Consider the following 22,211-nt stretch of genomic DNA (forward strand, 5'->3'; position numbering starts at 1 on the left):
GCATCCGGCGTAAAACTTGTGCCAAATCACTATGCGGATCATACAGATGATCCGCTGTGGCGACCCCGAACGGGAGCAGCCGAAAGAAGAAGAAGAAGAAGAAGAAGATGAAGATCAAGGCCAATCGCCACCAAAAATTAATCAGCTGAGCGCCAGACCATGAACTATATTCCCATGAAGTTTGAAGACGATCCGATCAAAATTACTCAAAAAATAAGGGTTTCGTCGACTCCCCTGATTTGTGACAAAGTGACCTTGACCTTTGACGTTGACCTTCAAAATTTTGTGCACTGAAAGCGACCTCTATAGGCCTCTGATATGCGAAGTTACAAAAAACAGACCTCACTTCCGGTTCCGGTTTTAGAGCAGCGAGAGGTCTCCTTTGGGGCTCCCTGCTGACGTTCTCAAAGCTAAGTTTCCGGTTGTTATTTGTCCCGTTTTAACTGTTTAATTTTCTCACCTACATGTTACTGTGTGTTGCTAGTTCGGTTTTGTTTCAAAAATCGTGCTATTTTGTGAGTATTTTTGTCGACGTTCTTACCTGTGCTTGAGGCCTAGGCCTAGGCTTGAGGCCTACCGGTTCCACTCGGTGTTCGATCGTTTTTTTTTTTTTTTCTCCCCATTACCTTCAATTTCTATCCTCCCCATTACCTTCAATTTTGATCCTCCCCACTTTCCAAACATCCCCCATTCTCCCAACTAATCTCTTTCTTATCTCAAAAAAAAAAAAAAATACCCTACAACAACAACAACACGCTCACCTTCTCCCGATTCTGCTTCTTCTTCTTCCTCTTAACTTCCTCCTCGTCTTCTTCCTCGATTTTTTTTTTTTTTTTACACTTCCATGACCTAATCTGTTGAACTCTCTCATACATTATTTTTAACTACAAAAACGATCTTATAATGCTTCATCTTCCTCTCTCACACATGTGGTACTCTTTACTGTTTCACAATGCACTACTCTTCTGCTATTTTAACAGACTGCTCTCATTTCGACCTCTCCTTCATTCCTTGCCTAAAAAATCCAACTATTACAGCGCTTCTTCTCTCCATGCTCTGAATTCGCCTTCATTGCATCCATCAAGAATTGTGTTAAATCGCATCTCTGACCTAAAACTTTTAAAAACCACAGTTTGCCATGGATGCTTGCTTTCCATCAAACATTCTTTTTTTCCAACTTCAGTGCCAACTCACCCACCTCACCCCACAATCTCACTCTGAATACAACCACCCCACTCTCCACCCTCCTAGCCTCCCTCTCACCTCTCTCAAAAATCCCCCCTCAACTTTCTCCCACCTTTCATCCCCCTCACTCTTCCTTCTCAAAGTTGCCCCCCTCTCATCCACCAACCTGCCTCCCTCCACTGCCCTCTCACCTCCATCTCTTCACTCCACCTCCTCAAATCCTCAACTGCCTTCTTCCTCGTCTCTTGTCCCCCCTCTCCCCCAGCACCACAGAGCCTTTTCTCCTCCTCATTTGGCCCCCTCCCCTCGCTGTTCTGCAATACCCCACACTCCTTCAGCAACCCTCCTTACCTGCCCCCCTCGTCCCTTGTCCTACCCTCCCCCTCCACCTCCTGCACCCAAAGCCTCCTCCCCTTCCTCTTCATTCAAAGTGTGGACCTCAAATATCCGGGGCCTTCGCTCAAACCTTTCAGATCTTTCCATACAAGTTGCCACTGACAAACCAGACATTATCTGCCTAACAGAAACTTTCCTCTCCCAAGACGTGTCTGACTCCCAAGTATCTCTCCCTGGCTACTCCCTCTTACGGTATGACAGACCTGAGCCTCGTCCTGGTGGAGGTGTTGCTCTCTTCATCAAAGACTCTATTCCTCACTCTCCATGCACTGCTCTCACTCCCCCACACCCCCAGGAATACCTCTGGCTTCGGCTTCCCCTCCACTCCCACCTCATGTTTATATGTGTACTGTACCGTCCACCGAACAGTGATGACTCCGTCTACACCTCACTATCCGAAAACATGGACCATCTTCTATCTTCTCATCCAAACTCTCTCTTCCTCTTATGTGGTGACTTCAATTGTCATCACGCCAGTTGGCTCGGTGTGGGTACCTCTCTCACCTGCCATGGCACCTCAGCAAAAGCTTTCTGCGACTCATTGGGACTGACTCAATCGGTCAACTTCCCGACCCGGATCTCAACCAATGGTACTCCATCTCTTCTGGATCTGATTTTGACAAATTTCCCTGACAATATCTGCTGCTCTTCCTTCGCTCCAATTGGTTCTTCTGACCACGTCCTTGTCAAAGTGGACATCTCTCTGGCTGTTATCAGAGAACCACCTCACCGCCGTCGAGTCTGGCATTTCACTCAAGCCGACTGGCAGGGTCTCCGAGCAGCCATCAAACTGACAGACTGGTCTCCTATCACTACTTTCTCAAACATCAACTCATCCTGGGAATTCTTTCAAAAAAACTTGCTCTCTCTCATGCACAGATTTATCCCCTCTCGTGTTCAGTTGTCTTACCCTTCCTCCCGCCCTTGGTTTACTGAAGCTTGTGGCGAGGCAGTTGTCCTGAAACAACTTGCCTTTGCTTCATGGAAAGCAAACCCAACTGAGGGCAATCTCAGTTCTTTCCACAAAGCTCGGAACAAGTGTGTATCTACCCTCAGGAGAGCCAGAAAACAACATCTTTCTCATCTCAAGTCTGAACTCTCAAACCTCTCTCCCTCCTCAAAATCCTGGTGGCGTTTAATCAAATCTGTTTCTGGTGTATGTTCCCCCTCCATCCCCTCCCTTACCTCAAATGGCCGCACTGCTGATTCCACACGTGATAAAGCTGAATGTCTAAACTCGGTGTTTGCAGCTAAATCTTGTGTCCTAAACCCATCACTATCTCTACCCACTTTACCCAGTCGCACCCAACTGTCCTTGGACTCTGTATCCTTTTCTCCTGACAAGGTGGAGAGCTTGCTTTCAAACCTCGAGTCAGATTCTGCAACCGGTCCAGACGGCATCAGCCCACGTGTCCTCAAAGCCTGCTCTTCTGCTCTTGCTCACCCTCTCTCTGTTCTATTCACCCTCTCATTTGCCCAAGGTCATCTGCCATCTGCTTGGAAATCTGCTAACATCACTGCCCTGCATAAAAAAGGTGCAAAAACAGATCCCTATAACTACAGACCAATCAGCCTTCTCCCAATCATCAGCAAGGTGATGGAATCCATCATCGCCTCAGATATGAAATCCTTCCTCTTCTCCAATGGCTTGATTTCCAATCATCAATTTGGTTTCAGACCAGGTCACTCTACCCTGGATATGCTGCTTCTGCTCTCCCATCAATGGATGGAGGTCCTCAATGCCAGACAGGAAATCCGAGCCGTATCCCTGGACATATCACGTGCTTTTGACACAGTCTGGCACCCTGCCCTACTCACCAAACTCTCTTCCCATGGTATTCAAGGCCATCTCCACTCATGGCTCGCAGACTTCCTCTCCTGTCGCAGTCAACGTGTGGCCCTAAATGGAGTTCTTTCACCCCCTCTTCCTGTGCAGGCTGGAGTTCCTCAAGGTAGCGTTCTGGGCCCTGTTCTTTTTCTGGTTTTCATCAATGATCTCTCGGACTCTCTGGAAAATCCTCTATTTCTCTTTGCCGACGACTCCACCCTCTGCCGTACCATCTGTCATCCCTCAGACCGGCAAGCAGCAGCTTCTTCACTCACTGCAGATCTGGATAAAATCACAAACTGGTCCAACACGTGGAACATGTCTTTCAATCCAGACAAATCTCACACTCTCACTATGTCTCTTCGAAAGGACCGTTTACAAAACCCCCCATCCACTTTCTCAACAATCCTCTGGAAGAAGTCTTTTCTTTCAAGCTTCTAGGTCTCACTATCTGCCATGACCTTTCCTGGGAAAGTCACATTTCCAACCTCGCCTCAAAAGCCAGTCACCGACTGGGAATCCTCCGTCGTGCTAAGTCCTTCCTCGGCCCTCTTGAGCTCCTGACCACTTACAAAGCTTTTGTCCGTAGCCTGATGGAGTACTGCTCTCCCCTCTGGGCTGGTGCTCCTGCCTCCCACCTTTCTCGGCTTCACGCTGTCGAAACCAGGGCATTTAAGATCATCGGCATCTCCCGCAATGAAGCTGAGTCTTTGGGCCTCTCACTCAATCACCGCAGGTTGGTCGGTGGTCTTTCTGTCTTCTACAGACTCCTCTCCAGCCTTGCCCCCCTGCTCTCTCTGCAATTTGTCCCCACCACATTTCCACAGGGTGCTCAAGGTCCGCCAACAACCCCCTTCTGGTAAAACTACCAAAATCACGAATCACTGCTCATCTTCACTCTTTCATTCCTCTTTTTTCCCGCCTTTGGAATAAACTTCCTCACTCTATTCTTTCCCATTCTTCCCTCCAGGCTTTCAAAACAGCTGTTCACCACCACCTCTTATCTTCCCCCATCCAAATCCTCGATCTTTTCTACCCCCGATAATCCACCCAAGCCCACTTCCTTCATTTCTCCTGCTTTCCTTCCTGAAAGTCCCTGAAATGTCCATCTTCTCTTCGCCATGTTCCCCGTCCCATCCCCATCCCTCTCCCTTCCACAGTTCACCTAATGTGTCTGTTCCCCACTGTTTTGTCCCTTCCACTCCCGCCCCTCTTGTCTCATGCCTCCTTGCTGTGAGTTGTGTGTTTGCTCTCATACGAGCCTCGACCAAGGTATACAAAAAAAAAAAAAAAAAAAAAAAAAAAAAACATTTCCAATGATAACTGTGCTCTGCAGAATTTTTTTTTATCCGTGATTACAGACAAACAAACAAACAAACAAACAAACAAACAAACAAAAAAAAACATACAAGCTGACTAACATATCTTGCAAAAACTTCGTTTTGGCAAGATAATAATTTTTAATCGATCAAATTTTCACTAAATTGAGGAAAACGCTCTTGGAGCCATTCTATGCCTCACGTTGGATAGGTGAAACACAATTAACGTGTGATGGAACGCCATCGACTTCACTCTAGTTATTGGATTGTGTCGCCAATATCAGCCTTGACCGGAAAATTAATAAAAATTTGCCGTTCCATACCCCATTAACACACGTGCCCCGATCTTGATTCTCAGCACACGAGTTTAAAGCGGGAAACACGAGATTATGGTTTGCGCTTACCGACACTAGAAACACTCATTTAAACACTTAAAACCTCATAGGTTGCCAGAATTTAACCAAGTAAATCCTCATCGCTTCAGTGGGCTTCACTCATTGACCCCCACAAGGGACACTGCACCTTCATGCCACAATGTTTGTTTGTTTTTCCCCATGAGAGATAATCACCCTGGTTACTGAAGCAAAGAGAAAAAACAAAAAACATGTGTTTCAGTTATTAACTTCAGAAGTAGCAGACCATACAAAAGGCATCAACAATCGATGGCGAATTGGACCGTAATCACAACAAAGATGAAGAAATTTTTGGGAAAAGGGCTAGTTTGAGCTAAGAGATCAAAACTCTGAACGAACCATTTTCAGCACTGTATGAATGAGCAAAGTGAACAGGCAGTCCTTGAAGTAGCGAGAGTGCAAATCATCTGCTGATGACACCGTCAAAGATTACGCACCGGATGGCTCGTCGACATCACTGTCTTCCTCCTCTTCGGGAGGTGGAGGTGGCGGCGGTGGTGGAGGCGGAGGCGGCGGTGGGATACTCGGTGTCTGCCTGCGCTCCTTCTCTGCCTTCCTCTCTTCTTCCGAATAATACTCGTCCTCCGACAGGTTGGCAAGGCTCTCGTCCATCTCCTTGTACTCCACCTGCCACAATTGCGACCACGGAAGTAAAACGTAACCAAACCCTCACAAAGCAGTCGTTCCGTACAGATATAGAATCGAAAATGGATGGCCAAATTCAATTCAACTCGAGCCAGATTACAAGATGTGTTCACAACACTTAGCGAAAGCATAGTGCAAACCGTGATGTTGAAAAATACAATAAGAACAAAACTAAATCAAAGGAATATGTTCTGATCGCTGCTTACATCTTCATTTAGAACACGTACAAATGAAGGTACATCACTACAGCATGCTGCCATGATTTAAAAAATAAATAAATAAATAAATAAATAAATAACTTCAGCCACCCAGACGATGGTGAGGCGTAAAACTGATGAAAACCAAATCAAGGAAACTCCATTCCTTGTGTCAACAAAATTGGACCAACAACGCAGACCCACTGCAAGGCACAAAGGGCACGGACCTCGGGGTCATCAAACCACCCGACTGACCTCCACGAGTCTTCACACTACGATTCATATAATAGTTATATACATTAGAAACACCCACTCCCTGCAGGAGCAACAAAGGGGAGGGGGGATTCAAGATGGAGGTGGCCATGCCAACTTCGTAGAACGTTCCCATGCACACCCAGAGTACAACCACAGCCTTTCAACTTATTGTGTCCAGCGGTTTAGGAGTGAACAAAATACAGAGCAGGTATGCAAGTTAGACAAGTAGTTTTAGATTCCACAAGGTGTCCACAAATTGTCTTCTTTCATAATCAGCACAAGGTTGTGGGGTAGCATCATTGGCTGAGCATGGATGTGCTGCTGATGTAGTGCCCCCCACCCCCGAAAGTCAGGGCAGGAATTTTGAATTTGTTCTGGGTGCCGGCTATAGCTCTCCTACTCTTCCTGAACAATACCATGGGATCTTTAACATCCACCAATTAATGCCAGCCGATGGGACACCCAGCTTAACGACCATCCGAGGGACGGCACACACATTGATGAATCACCCTGCATGTGAAACACCTGGATTGGGATTCAAACCCAGGGTAGCTAGCTTGGAAGACAGTGTGCATACCTCTAGGTCTAGGCCATCCTGCAAGCTCTCATTCAGAGCGTCGGTGCTGCTGAAGCAGGCTCCTGAGCTATCGGGCACAATCCCGGATGGGTCGCCACTCCGACGCACTACACTTAAATGACTCAGTCATCCCAGCAAGCTGGGACTCATTTTGTCTAACTCAGAAGGACGACAGGCTGAGTCAACCCCACCTGGTATTAATTCAACGGACAAAGCCCTCATTCAGATATACTATTGCAATGATTTGTATGCCTTTGATGGGGGTGGCCATCGGTTTCCTGTGCCATACCTAGAGTACTACTACTACTACTACTGTACTCAATGATACTGCAAACCGATGCGATTTGTAATACACACTCCCACCTGGAGTGGCGCTACCCAATACACATCCACATAGAAAATTTGTCCCCCTCCTCTGTCCCCTTATGAGCACCTAAAACCTTCATGAGCACACCCCGAGTAAAACCATCAATTTTCAACTCATTCCATCCAAAAGTTTAGGAGTGTATACAAGTCAAACACACACACACACACACACACACACACACACACACACACACACACACACACACACACACACACACACACACACACACACTTCTCCAAAGTTATATGTTCATCAAAGCATGTTTGGCAAACAAAGGTACAAAAGGATTATTATTATTATTATTATTATTATTCAAACCATACTCCTTCGAGGAGTCCGTTAAATGTCCCATTGATGTACAATCGTACAGAGCAGGTTTCCCTCACCTCTAATCATCCACATAAACCTATCGATGATCACAATGAACACGGAGCAGCATTTTCAAGGGGCCACGAAAAGGTCATCTTTATATTTTGGAAATGATCATGACGTCACGGATAAAATATTTTGACATTTCTTCAAAAAAAGAAAAAATAATAATAATAATAATAATAATAATAATAATAATAATAATAATAATAATACAACCCCCCTCTCCCACCCCGCACGAGTCAATTTAATCTTTTAATTTCGTTACTTGGGAATAATTTCACAAACAACTTCATGACGTACGTTACTGTTTGAATCGGCAGCTTCGGTCGAATATGACGTCATCGTTCACAAACGCACGTTCTCACGAATAACTGGTTCGTTTACCTCACGTTTTACTTCAGAACGACAGTAATTGTACAGAACAAGGTCGACGAAGCGGGTGAAAATGTCGCGCCCACTTTCGGCCATAAACGGAGCACCAAAGGCGCCGAGAGCGCTTTTTCCCTTAACCCGTGAAGAAGAAGAAGAGGAAGAGGAAGAAAAAGAAGAAGAAGATTCCGCACATCCCATCAATCAATTAATTAATTATTTCTCCAAGGTCTTTTTAGATCTTTTATCTGTAAGGAATTGTTAGTGAAGCGCATGGAGAACACGACGTGAAGAGGTGCCGTCGGTGCGACGACGCGAGCACACACGTTACATGCAGTGGAGTGTGACAGGCTCGGCCCGACACCCCCCGTCCCTCACCCCGACCCCCAAACCCTCGATAGGGAAACGTAAAGAGGAGGCAGGGCACACCGGGGCTCCAACCTTGGCCCGCTTGCGGCGGCTCGTCCGCCGACCCTCCGGGGTGTCTGGGATGGCCCCGTCAACGTCCCCCTCGGGGTGACCCGGGGACCCCCTGTCCTTCTTCTTGGGCGTCCTATCTGTGCCCGTTAGAACTGCCACCTCGCCGTCATCGCCGCTCTCCATCGACCTTTCTTTCTCTTCCTTCTCTTTCATCTGCTGCGGATGTGGAAGATGTTGCTGTTGGTGGAGAGGTGGTGGTGGTGGTGGTTGTTGTTGTTGCTGCTGCTGTTGTTGTTGTTGTTTCAAGGACATCTCGCCGACGGCCCGACCTCTCACCTGCTACAATCGGTCGATGTTTCCGAGCGCATTGGCGCCTTTTTTTTACTCTTATTCTAATCGTTTCGAGACAAAGGACGATCGTCGGCCGCCGCACACGATCCACTCCCTCCTCGAACACCGAGTGCCGAAGTGCGCATGCGCAGATTTGATTCCTTATTGTTTCTCGTTCAATCAAGTGCCGAAAACAAAGATATAAAAGAGACGGACTTGATGCGTTCCTTCGGGAATCCCACTCTGTACGATTTTATGACGTCGCTTGCGTTGGGAAAAGCGCTAAAAAATGGGAAACGATCGAGCTTACGATCTTGGTGGTTATACACCATCGTTTTATACACCGACATTACGAGCATCATTTTCATCGCAACAAACTACAACGTGAACGTAAAATCTTTTAGGGAATTGAAACACAGAATATGTCATTTCATGAAGTACTTTCCTCAATTTCACGGCCTCAAACCGTCAAATTGTCGCTCGAACATGGTGGCCGTATCGGGTGTGCTCTTCTTCCGCGAACCTCGAACATCCCTCGGATTCACCACACACACACACACACACACACACACACACACACACACACACACACACACACACACACACACACACACACACACACACACACACACACACACACACACACACACACACCTTTTATCGGTAGTTCTAGTAACTAGCACTACCACTTATTATTATCGTTGTCAGATGTCGATGGATCTGAGGTAAACAGAACACAAAAGTCCAAATTAAATTCTCTTCATGTCTCACCCATCGTTTAAATCACATGTACTGGGACACACGGACACATGTACAAACTCCAAACGTGACATTAACTATCATTGTCGGGCTGAAGCCCAAAAACTAGCACACTCTAGTGGTGTGTGGTGTGTGGTGTGTGGTGTGTGGTGTGTGGTGTGTGTGGTTTTTTTCTGGGATTCTCCCATGATGAGGAAACGATATATAAATAATTATCTTCAACCAATGGCTGTAAGAATGTTGTGGGGAGGAATGTTTTACATTGAACAATCAGTGGGAATCGTTTCAGGGACTAAGGGAGTGTTTGAGGAATGATGGCCGCATGTTAAATATTGTGGGCCGGGGGTCTGTGGCGAGAACGACCACCAGGTGGGGAGAGCTTGCGTCGTCTCCCACCGAACTCCCCAGAATTGTAGGCCGTCGCTCGGACAGCTCCGCGAGCCGACGGCTCGTCGAACCCAGTGGTTCTCAACCTTTTGGAGCCACGACCCCCAAAAAATTTAAGTTGGGATTCGCGACCCCCTCTCCCGACTCACACTTGAAACACACTGCAGTGACGTCACACGGAGCGCGTAAAAAAAATCCACAGTGCCTGGAGCACATTGGTCAACGCCTTGGTACTGCCAGCTGTTAAAACTAACCAGAACTAAACGAAACTAAACTGGCATCACAAATTAATTATTTACACTCTGATGTATAACACAGTAAAAAAAAGCCAGCCACATTCATAAAAAGGGCTTCTGTAATTGCAAAGAGCGGTACGTAGCCTATTTATGCACGGGACACGGACTGGAAGATTGAGCGACCCTCTGCTGCAGACAGAGGTTACTATCACACATGACAGCTACCAGACGTACACAAACCTTGCATTACTGACCAAAAATATACCAAAAAAACAACAACAAAACAAAAACTAAATCAATTTGGCTTTAAGTACAGTTTTAAATTTTATTCAACATCCAACAACACAACTCAATGTGAAGGAGGCAACAGGACTGCTTTACAAGCTGATAGCAATAGGCTATCATTCATTCTCATAAAGCTGGGCCTGCAAAACAGCTTTAAGCACAGTGTAAATACCTTTCAGTGTCCCTACAGGCTTATTATTCTCAGTTCATTCACAGTTCTTATAACAGTTATGCCTGTTGTTGGCTTGTAGCCTATTATCATTTATCTCATTTTGCATTTACCCCTTTATAACAACGATTCTCAATGGGTTTTCAGTTTCATTTTTTTTCAGGTTGAACACAATAATTCAGATAATACTGACTCACAATAATTGAACACAATAAAACACAAGAACACAAAAAGGCTTGTATTGTCAGATAGTATTCACTTACTCATTTTAGTGGGATGGCTGGGCCTGTTTCTTTGAACAAAGCAGCTGTATTCTTGGTTTTAAGCTGGAGACTGCAACACGAAGATCATCCTCAACTCTAATGAGCCGTGATCTGTATTTGTTCTTGATAAATGTCGGTGAGGAAAAGGTCTTCTCACAAAGGTATGTAGATCCAAATGGAATAAGTATATCAATTGCAGCCTTTGATCGTCCTGGGTATTCTGCGGCCACTGACAGCCAGAATTCCTCCGGTGTGGATGAGGCAAAAGCGGTCTTTAATGTGCGGTCAGAGGAGAGGTCCAAGAGCGCATCCGCAAGCTCCGATGACAGGGCAGATGAGGTGATGAAAGGCTGGCGCATCCAGTCGTTTCTCTCTGGGGTGTCGTCTTTTGGGAAGTACCTATTGAAGTGGCCAAGCAGGCTTCTGAGGTGAGTAGCAATAAGTCCTTTTATTGTTTGGATGCTTATGTCAAATTTGTCCATGAAGTCCTCGAGCTCAGGGAACATTTCCACACTGCCTTCTTCGACTCGCGCTGCCCACTGCTCAAGCTTCTTAGTAAACGCTGTAACCTTGTCAGAAAGCATGAGGACATTGGTGTTTGGGCCTTGGAGAGACAAGTTTAGACTGTTCAGTTTATCAAATATGCAAGGACTGATATGCAAGGCCAGTAACCCATGTGGGGTCGGTCAGGTGGTCAGCGAGGGGGGAGCCGCAATATGAGAGGAAAATGCGAACCTCCTCACGCAGTTCAAACAGTCTGGTTAAAACTTTCCCCCGTGATAGCCATCTGACCTCTGTGTGAAATAGTAGAGATTCGTGTTCCGATCCCATTTCCTGGCAGAGTGTGGCTAAAAGTCTGGTGTTCACCGGATGGGATTTGATGAAGTTCACCACTTTAATTGCTGTTTGGAGAACATTGCGGAGTTGTGGCTCGAGGTTCTTGCTGGCGAGGGCCTCTCTGTGAATAATGCAATGAGTGAATTTGACATGCGGCGCCACTTCCAAAACTTTAGCTTTCAGTCCCCTTTGTGTCCCCTGCATGGCTCCAGCTCCATCTGTACATACAGAGATGCAATTTTCCCAACTTAGCACCTCCTCGCGCATTTTATTGTCCAGTTTGTTAAAAATGTCACGACCAGTGCAAGTTCCTTCGAGTGTCGAGCAAAACAACATATCCTCGTACATTTTCCCCTCGTAGCTGTATTTTGCAAAAACAAGTAACTGTGCATCACTGGAAACATCCGTTGTTTCGTCAATTTGGAGGGAAAATGAGGAAACATCCTCATTGGACAGGGTCCTACGGCCCACCTTTCCGGGGCAGGGCCTTGGCCGCTGTCCGGAAACCCCAACCGCTCTTTCCATGCGGGGTCAAACTTGATGAGTAACAGTATAACGCTGCAACGGCCCCTCCCGGGAAACCCCAGCCAGTCCTCCACACGGGCCCACACTCGACGAGTAACAGTATCAATGTTGCAAAGGTACGTTGGTGGTGCAGCCGGTTGGCGGTGGATCGTGATGGGCCGAGGGGTCATGCAGATGGCTTGTTGGTTGTTAGATGTAAAGATTTAATAACCTAACTAAAAGAAGTTGCAACGCAAGTTTTTGATTCTCCCACTAGACAAAAGGAAAGGGTACTTAACGGGATAACTGACTTTTGGGACCTGTATGTTGAATTCAAATGGTTTCCAGATCCGTAACAATATAAAGGAGGGAGCAAGGTTTACAGTGGGAATTGAGGAGGGAATTCAGGCTTTTTTTTAAAGTCTTTCAGAAGATGTAGATCTTCTTAAATTTTTCGACTTCAAGAAGGCATTTGATGAGGTACCACATCGGAGGTTGTTAGCCAAGGTGAGGGCTTGTGGAGTGGCTGGTCAGGTAGCTAATTGGATTGTCAACTGGGTTCGTGAAAGGAAGGTTGTGGCTGTGAGTGGGAGGATGTCTTGCTGGGAGGATGTAAGTAGTGGGGTACCTCAGGGATCAGTACTCGGACAAGCCTGGTGTTGGCTTAGTGGTTAGGGTGGTGGCTTGGGATCCTAGGGTCCTGAGTTCAAGCCCCATTGGCCACTGAATTAAATACACCAGGAGGTTGACTCAGCCTGTCATCATTCCGAGGTCGGCAAAATGAGCACCAGTGTACTGGTAAGGGGGACACTGCATCATCGGCATAGCTGCATCCCAACCAATAGAGAGAGAGAGAGAGAGAGAGAGAGAGAGAGAGAGAGAGAGAGAGAGAGAGAGAGAGACAGAGAGAGAGAGACAGAGAGAGAGAGAGACAGAGAGAGAGAGACACACAGACACACAGACACACAGACACACAGAGAGAGAGAGAGAGAGAGAGAGACAGAGAGAGAGAGAGAGAGAGACAGAGAGACAGAGAGAGAGAGGTGGAGAGGGAGCGAGAGAGAGCGAGAGAGAGCGAGAGAGAGAGAAAGCGAGAGAGCGAGAACGAGAGAGAGCGAGAGAGAAAGTGAGAGAGAGAGAGAGAGAGAGAGAGAGAGAGAGAGAGAGAGACAGAGACAGAGACAGAGACAGAGACAGAGACAGAGACAGAGACAGAGACAGAGACAGAGAGAGAGAGAGAGAGAGAGAGAGAGAGAGAGAGAGAGAGAGAGAGAGAGAGAGAGAGAGAGAGAGAGTGAGAGAGACAGAGAGAGAGAGAGAGAGAGAGAGAGAGAGAGAGAGAGAGAGAGAGAGAGAGAGAGAGAGAGAGAGAGAGAGAGAGAGAGAGATCGGACCATTACTATTCAATATTTACATCAACAATTTGGATAATAGGGTAAAGAGTAAGCTTTCCAAATTTGCAGATGACACAAAGCTTGGAGGTAAGGTGGATAGCAGAGGGGGTGGTGATCAGATACAAGAGAGTGTTGATACTTGTATATATTGGGCAAAAGAATGGCAGATGTAATTTAACCTGAGCAAGTGTAAGGTGTTGTGGATGGGAAAGAACAATGAAAATAGAGATTACAGGATGTAAGGGGTAATTTTGGAGTCTGTCACACCGGAGAAGGATCTGGGGGTGGTAATAGATATGGGAGGTAAGCAGGTAGCACAGTGCCAAGCAGCTATAGGTAAAGCAAATAGGTTTTATGTTGTATTCGGAGGGGGATCATTTATAAATCAAAAGAGGTGGTGTTAACATTGTACAGGAATTTAGTGAGGGTCACATCTAGAATATTGTGTGCAGTTTTGGTCACCACAAATCAGGAAGGACAGAGATGCCATAGAGAGGCATGTCGGTTCAGCGCAGGACTACTAGATTGATTTGGGGCCTAGCTAAGACTTACGAAGCAACATTAGACTGATGGGAGATGTTTATTTACTGTTGTCTGGCGATTTCCACCAAACCTTGCTCGTTATACTACAAGGAATACCAGCGGACAAACTCAACGCCTGTCTGAAAGCATTGTATCTTTGGCGATTTGTTCAGATGCTCCACCTCTGTAAAACACGAGAGCCAAGACTTCAGCTGATCAATCTCCATCAGAGTTCTCATCGCTTCTTTGAAATGGAGATGGACTCCTCAAAGCAGATCACGAGGATGGCCTTATGATCCTCCATGAATGTGGCAATATTGTCACTTTATCGACGAACTGAGGATTGTTCATCCAAATTTGAGAATTTGAGACAGAATTGCAAGAATCCACATTGGCTTTGTGAGAGAGCAATACTCACTGCCAGGCATGAAGCTGTGAATGCCATCATTTCTCAATTGCTGCACTCTTTGTCGGCCGATTTACATCGTACACATCAATTGACAGCGTCGCAGTAGATACAGATCAAGCCATTGCATATCAAACGGAATTTCTCAATTTGCTCGAGCCACCCGGTACCCCCCACACCTCCTCACAACCTGTTCCTCAATGTTGACTGCCCAATCAACAGGTCAGGTCAGGTATGGGAGCATGCGCCAGAGCAGCGTGTCACTGCGTCCACTTTCCATGGTACTCCAGGGGCCTCCGTCTGTCCATCCCCCAGGCAGATGCCTGGCCCATCCCTGTATCCTTGAGATGCCGATCAACCTTCTGCAACCACGAGGCACGTGGTCGGCCCACTGGCTTCCTTCACTCATGAGGGCTCCCCCACTGAGAGAATCTGGTGAACAGAATCAGCCTCAGGAAAACGAGCCACATGTTCATACAGCTGCAGTTGATGCTTACGGACTATGCAGGTAACAAATCTCATCTGAATCTCTCGCAGCAACCACACGTGAGACACAAAGACTGACGAGCAATAGCCAAGGATTCTCCGAAGAGACCTGGTACCGAAGGAGTTAAGACTCTGTCTCACTCAGGTCCTTGGTGAGAGTCCAAGTCTCACATCCATAGAGCAAGACTGCAAGCACCAAGGACTTAAAGTCTCAGACTATCGTCCTCCTGCATAGGTACTGACAGCATCACACCCTCCACACCCATGATCCAGTGAATCCATGACTCCCCAGGCCCAACCCAGACACCCATTGACCTCTGGCTGACAACAAGCAGAGACATGAATATCACTGCCAAGGTAAGTGACTCTCCGTGACCTCAACATCCTCACCATGAACAGGTACAGACAAGATAGCAGTATCCAAGATGTCATTGAAAGTCTGGATCTTAGTTTTGACCCAGGAAACCCATAATCCCAGCAGCTCCTATTCCTCATTCAGCACCTCGAGGGCCCCCATAAGGATATCCCGCATCATTCTCCACAAAGATGACTGCATCATCTGTGAAATCAAAGTCAGAGATCTTAACATTCCTAAAGGATGCACCACAACTTGACCTCTCCGACATCCTGCCCAGAATCCAGTCCATAGATGCACTGAAAAGTGTGGGGACCAGTGCACACACCTGAGGAACTCCAGTAACAACTAAAAATAAGTCAGAGATGGTATCACCACATCTCACAACACGCTCAGTACCAGAGTAGAGTTCAGACATGAGATCAATCAGTTTTGGTGGCATCCCACGAAGACCAATAATTCTGCAGAGAGCATCCCAATTCACTAAATGGAATGATTTGCAGAGATCAACATAGGCTGCAAGCAGCCCCTGCCAAAACTCTCGTCTGTGTTCGGTGAGGACCCGAAGAGCAAGGATACGGTCAATCATTGACTGCTTTGGTGTAAAGCCTGACTGCTCTGGACGCTGGTGCTCAAGCAGATGGTGGCGAACCCCATAAATAATTATCCGAGCAAAGAACTTGCCAGCACTGAGAGCAGCGTCATCGCTCAGTAGCTGTTGTAGTCCTGGCAATCACCATTCCCTTTCCAGCAAGGGACAACAAGACCCCTCTACCAGTCATTCGGGATGATGCCTGTGTTCCCAACAGAGCACAGAGCTGCATGCAATGACTTGAGTGCAGCATTTTCACCAACCTTGAGAAGTTCAGCATGGATTCCACAGATCCCAGGAGTTTTTCTCCCTTTCAACTGGTTCACCGCAGCCTGTGTTTCCACAAACGAAGGTGGATCACAGTGGATTGGAGGGAAGGTCAGCAACAGTTATTGTAACACCCCTGACGTCCAACTCGACAGCTGGTGGATCAGCCTGGTACAACCGCTCAAAGTAACCGGCCCAGTGGGCCTTCACTTCAGACTCCTCTGTCAAGAGCCCACCACCCTCCACTCCAACTGCAGTCCGCAAAGGGATGCGTTTGGAGGAACGCAATGCATGAATTCCTCTGTCTGCAGGATGAGGATCACTTGACCATCGGTGATGCTCTACCCCTTCATCGGTTCCTCGTTCTGGATCATCCTCCAGCGACCTTCGTCGAGCACGTTGTCAATCTCATTTGCCACACTAACAGCATTGGAATACCAAGTCCAGCGATGAGCTTGTGGGCGCTGAAACCATGAACCGGCCACCCTAAGTCCACAACTTCTTACAAAGTCAAGGAACTTAGTGCTATTCAGGTTCACAGTTCCTGACCCATGAGGACCAATACATGTCTCATAACCATGCCTATCAGTTCCAGTCGATACATTGAAATCCCCCAAACTAGAAGAGAATCTCGCCTGGGGAACTGATCAACCACAGAATCGAGCGTGGCATAGAATGCGTCCTTCACGATGAGATCACTCGCCTCAGTCGGAACATGTACAGAGACCAGGGAAATGACACCTAAGGAGTGACGAATCCTTAGTCTCATAATATGCTCGAGTGGTGTTACCTCAATTATCATTGGAGTCAGCTTATTGGATACAGCTGCAGCAACTCCTTGGGCATGGTAACCATCAGAGCGACCAGACCAGTCGTCTGTGTAACCACCCGCTATGATCTCGCCGCAATCTGGTCTCCGAACCTCAGAGTGCTGCAATACCGACGTTCAAATGCTGGAGCTCAGATAATAGCAGACAGGTGATCATCATCTCTTAGGGATAGGACATTCCAGGTACCCCTCCTGAAGGGATCACCTCAGGTTAACCCGAAGAGACCGCCATCTGGTGGACGACACCTCATCACCACCATGACACACACCACCGCAATCCAACCCAGGAAGGTTACCCCATGCTTTTTCTCTTATCATGAAAGAATGACGGTCCCAAAGGCTTTGCCCCAATCCCATCATCCGGTGAGCTGTCTTGCAAAAGGCAGCTGCACAGGAAGTACTCCCACGGAGTGGGTTTTCTTTGCGTTTTTTAATGTGTTTTGTGGAATAAAGTATTTTACGGTTGTCGGAGTGCAAATCCTGCCACCAACCTCCTAGAAAAAGGTCCCCAATTGCAGGAGGACGTCCACATACACACTTGGGCACCAGATATGGATCGCCGTTGGCTCACAAGGAGCTCTTCTGCCCTTTGACAAGTTTTCTTTTTATTCCGGTTGGGTGTCCAGATCCATGCACCTTCCTCACAAGGATCACGCTACTTTGTAATCTTGATGCCCCACTTTTCTGTAACGGTATAAGATGGGAGATTAAACGAACGTCACCTAATGTCACCGAAGCCAGCATCATCATGGGAGTTTCAAAAGGACAAGATGCGCTCATTCCCCAAATCCCCATTAGTCCATCGGACCTGCCTTTTGAAATCAATGAACTCAGTTTCCGATACGAGTTTCGCTTCGCCAAATCAATCGACAAAAGCCAAGGCTAAACCATGAATGTGCCGGGTATTGATTTGAGTGCTCCGTGCTTATCTCATGGTCAATGTTATGTCGCCATTTCACGTGTACGTTCACCAGAGAAGCTGAACATTCTTGTGGCTTACAGCAGGACGAAGAATATCATTTCTGCAAATTTAGTCATAAAGGATGATGCAATCACCTGCTGCTCTACGCATTCTCAGAATTTTCTCATAGCTGTGGATGCCGTGTGCACAATTCAGTTGTGAAAATTAATGGCAACACGTATGATCCATTTCATGCATAAACTTCTTTATTCCTGTGTCTGTATGATTGCCAATGTGTGGATAGCAGATTGGGTCTGGGTTCATCAATCTGGGTTCTTCACTTCCCAGAGGGTGGGAGTGCCTGCTGAAAGAGCTCGGTGAAATTGAGCGTGACAGGATGGACTGAATTTCCCTGGACAACTGTCCTGTCTGACTGTCATCTTCTGTGTTTATTCTCGCCACCACCATGGCTCGCTTTTCCCGTCACTGAGGACGGACACTACGATAAGATTAGCTGTTTGGCTCTCTGTGTCTGTTAGGGTGTCACCATTTTTCTCTGAGATGGCTGAATGGATATTTGGCAAACTTTCAGAGATTCATCAGTGAGTGCCGCGGAGTGTTTTAGGCAAAAAAAAGTTTTGAAAATTTTGAAGAAAAAAAAAAAGTTGGATTTTGGAGATTTTAAAATTAATTTTTATTTATTCTTAATAGAATTAATATTTAATAATAATAATTATTAATATGATTAATGACAGTTGTATTCACGTACATATATGCAAAAATAAATACAAACAATTACCGGACATTTAAATACAAATAAACCTCTTCCGGAAGCGGTCAAAGTTTGTGGTACATCTTCTTCTTCTCATCCTTCTCCTCCTCCTCCTTCTTCTTCTTCTTCTTCTTCCTGAATGGCACCATATTTGTATATCAAGGGCAAACTCAACCCAGAAACATCAACAGCACATTCACGAGCATCCATTCGATGAGCAGCATCTAATTCCCCTTCTAAGGTAACACTTTTACAATGCCATTTATGTTGACCTTTTGACCTTTAGACCTCAAAAATAATCGGTGGTTAAATTCACTGACCTGATATGCAAATGCTGTTCAAATTTCACGTCAATCTGATGAAAATTGACAATTTCAGAAATTTGGCCTATATTGACCTTTTGACCTATGTTGACCTAAAAATAATTGGTTGAATTCAGTGACCTGATGTGAATTCATCCAGTGCCCCCTCTCTCCCAGTGTCCACGTCATGTCGTGCGTGCCTTCTCTCTCCCAGTGTCCACATCATGTCGTGCGTGCCTTCTCTCTCTCCCAGTGTCCACGTCATGTCGTGCGTGCCTTCTCTCTCTGAATGTCCACGTCATGTCTTGTGTGCCCTCTCCTGGTGCTTGGAGGGAATGAGAGGCCCTGATGAGTCCTGTTTACAGGACATTTTATAACTGTACAGTGTACACCATTCTTTTGCGTTGTCTGCACAACTTGTCCTGTTCCAGAAGGCATCGATCGCTCGTGTTGTCGACCCCATTACTGATGCGAGGGTGCGGCTCAAGACTTTGTGGTTGGATTCTCAATTAGTCTTGGATATTATATTATGACAACTTTTCAACTAGTGTTTTGTGACGTATACACGACAGAGATCTCGGCTCATGGAGGAGCGAATGACGACGAAGGGCAAGAGATTCACAGATTGTCAGAGGATCAGAGGCAAATAGGGAGATGAAGACCGTGCATCAGTGGACGAGTGGCAGGGAGGGTGCAAGAGGCGGGGGGTTGTCAGGGGTCAGCGAGAGCAGAACGAGGGGAGGGGCGGGTTTAGGCAGAGCCGTCTATAAGAAAGAGTACGGTCAACCCGGTTTCAGCGCATTTGCTTTATGATCGGTCAAAAGCCCTCATGTGACTACAAGGAGACATGTTGTGGACCAACCTGCGTACCTAGTAGATGATACTCACTTTGCTACAACGCTACAAACATATCATCTTGCATCGAATGCTTCCTCATAAAATGTCACTTTGATGAAATATTTAGTTACAACGTTTATAAACATGCCCTGCTGTGCAGCATGGGGTTGCTCAAATCGAAAGAATCGCGGGAAACAGATGCATCGCTTCCCCCACAACCCAGAAAGGAGGAAAATCTGGGAAGTAAAGGTTCGTCAGGATGGCTGGAAAGCCAACAACAACTATCTCTTGTGTGAGGTAAGGTCAACTTAACACCTCGAAGTAAACACTAAATAATACCCAAGTATTATTTCACCAGTGAAATAAATAGATGAATATTGTATTACTGATATCTTTTTCAACAATTTCCAAAAATTGTTGCAAGTTGGTGTATATTTAGCTGAAGATCACGGATAACATGTTTCGAAACTAACATGTATTTCGGTATATGGGACTGCAGAGTAGAGTGTAAACTTTGGGTTGGTCATTTGAACCATTTACCTTGGAACTGTTAGATGTGGTTGGTCCATGACTCCATAACCATGCTTAATGCCGATATAAGCAACACAGTATAGACCTGAAAGTGAAACACATGCAATTCAAGGACCATGAATGATGACAGGAAGACTTTTTTTTCTATCATGATGTCTGCACAATTTAACAATGATGATTTCTCAGTTTCTAGATCTTACTAGTCTCTAGACCTTCTACATTTGGTGGGTTTTAAGGTAAAAGTTGCAGCCTTTCATCGCCCTCTAACCTGATGTTTTAACGTAAGATGCAAACTTAATGTTCATTTGATTTAAAGTTTTTTTTTTTTTAATTGTACAATTAAACCAGTCAAGTTGATCTTAACATAGATTTGTTGGCTTCTTCGTAGCACAGATAATTATTACGAGTTAAAAGATGGACAAGTACAAAAGAAAATATACCATCAAAGATGGGGAATCCCCTGCCATTGAATGAAAAAGGTCATACATATTCCAGATAATGAGGGAGGTGAATTGGAAACAAGACACCATTTGGTCATCATCTCGAAAAAGATCCCCAGGGGTGAGGAACGTAGTAACCAAAAATAATTGAAATCAGATAAGCGTTTTTCCATTTATGACAAAAAACATTTTTTTCAAGATGGCCGCCCCAGTCGGCCATCTTGGATCCGACCACGCCCAAAATCAACAGAGTTCTTCCTTTTCAGGTGGTACATGTGTGACTCAAATTTCAAATCGATATGGCGAACAGTTTGAGTTATCACACTCACAGCTATAAATGTTGACGCTTGGACGGACGGACGGCCGTCGACCTCGGTCACAACAATATCCCCCATTCCGCCACGTTGCGGGGGATAAAAAGTGTGAAGAGGGGAAAATGCAGAAGTAAAAATATGTAAAGGGATGGATGATTTCAAGAGGAGGAATGAAATGGATGAGGGAAGAATGGTGGGAGAAAGAGTGGGGAAGAAGAGATTTGGAGAGATGAAAAAATAGATTTCTAAGGGAATAAGCTTGAAAGTGGAAAGTGGAGAGAGAGAGAGAGAGAGAGAGAGAGAGAGAGAGAGAGAGAGAGAGAGAGAGAGAGAGAGAGAGAGAGAGAGAGAGAGAGAGAGAGAGAGAGAGAGAGAGAGAGAGAGAGAATTAGGGAAGGAAGAAGAGAGTCAGGTGAGGGGGGGGGGGGGAAGAATGAAGTAAGACCCAGAAAAAAAATTTAGATTTGAGGGGTTATAAACATTATTACTAAAGCCCCAGATTGCGATTAATTAATGAAAAAGTCGTGAAAATTCCAACAAAGATTCAGATCTATAGATACAGTATAATATGTCGATGGGACAAGGCTTCAAATCCTTCACGGAGAACACAAGACATAAGTAGGACAAGCCCTAAAACATCCAGTCCACACTTGCGATGTAAGCTTGAGCGCACACTCGCCCTTGGTGCACAACATGGCGTCCGTTGTTAAGTTGGCCAAACTCTTCTAATATACGTCTCGCTGGGTTTCGGAGAAGACATGAGTGATGATTGACAGCACTCTTGATGAACTCTATTAAAGGAGGATTCTTGTCCAATGAGTTGTTGTACAAAACCGTTTAAGAACTTGTCTTCGGCTTTTCATGCCGAGGCCTCACTGCCAAATCCTCCATCCTTGCCTTGAAACGATTTGGTTGATTTTCTTCTCTTGTATTTCCCTCATGGGGGCGGCTTGGGTAAGTAACGGTAATACCCCCACAGGGGTCAGTTGTGTTTTTTTTTAAGCCGTTTTCGAGTCTATGGGTGAACAGACAGACGAATGGAAACGTATTTTAATATGATGTTTTCGTTCTTCGCAAACGAAGGGAGAATTGTGGAAAAAAAACAAAAAAACAACAACAACAACCACGAAGTTGATTTCCTGATACGTCA

General features: G+C 46.0%; 1 protein-coding gene and 1 long non-coding RNA gene across 15 annotated transcripts in view; both read right to left on the reverse strand.

Moving 5' to 3' along the window:
• Positions 1–8,825, reverse strand: part of KDM1A (lysine demethylase 1A) — a 44,571-nt gene extending 35,746 nt beyond the window's left edge. For 3 of the 13 annotated variants that reach the window (XM_085860073.1, XM_085860071.1, XM_085860070.1), the window contains exons 1-2: positions 8,365–8,824; positions 5,579–5,768 (exon numbers count right to left, since the gene is read on the reverse strand). In XM_085860073.1, coding sequence (XP_085716199.1) covers positions 5,579–5,768; positions 8,365–8,655 — 481 coding nt within the window. In that variant the 5' untranslated portion in view covers positions 8,656–8,824. Of the gene's footprint in view, positions 1–5,578; positions 5,769–7,854; positions 8,273–8,301 lie in introns of those variants that run through there. The other 10 variants (XM_085860068.1, XM_085860067.1, XM_085860065.1 and 7 more) reach the window with 8 other exon arrangements.
• Positions 8,826–10,186: 1,361 nt separating this feature from the next.
• Positions 10,187–22,203, reverse strand: LOC147010551 (uncharacterized). Of its 2 annotated transcripts, XR_015052553.1 has the most exons (4): positions 21,712–22,203; positions 20,317–20,392; positions 18,665–18,772; positions 10,187–11,827 (listed from the first exon to the last, which is right to left on the reverse strand). It is a non-coding gene; the product is annotated as an uncharacterized LOC147010551 (long non-coding RNA). The 2 variants fall into 2 exon arrangements; XR_015052552.1 differs by lacking the exon at positions 10,187–11,827 and having other exon boundaries at positions 18,536–18,772.
• Between the last annotated feature and the right edge of the window lie 8 nt (positions 22,204–22,211).

This window comes from Eptatretus burgeri, chromosome 16 (genome assembly GCF_056783735.1).
Source record: "Eptatretus burgeri isolate ZD-2024b chromosome 16, Ebu_testis_v1, whole genome shotgun sequence".
Taxonomy (NCBI): domain Eukaryota; kingdom Metazoa; phylum Chordata; class Myxini; order Myxiniformes; family Myxinidae; genus Eptatretus; species Eptatretus burgeri.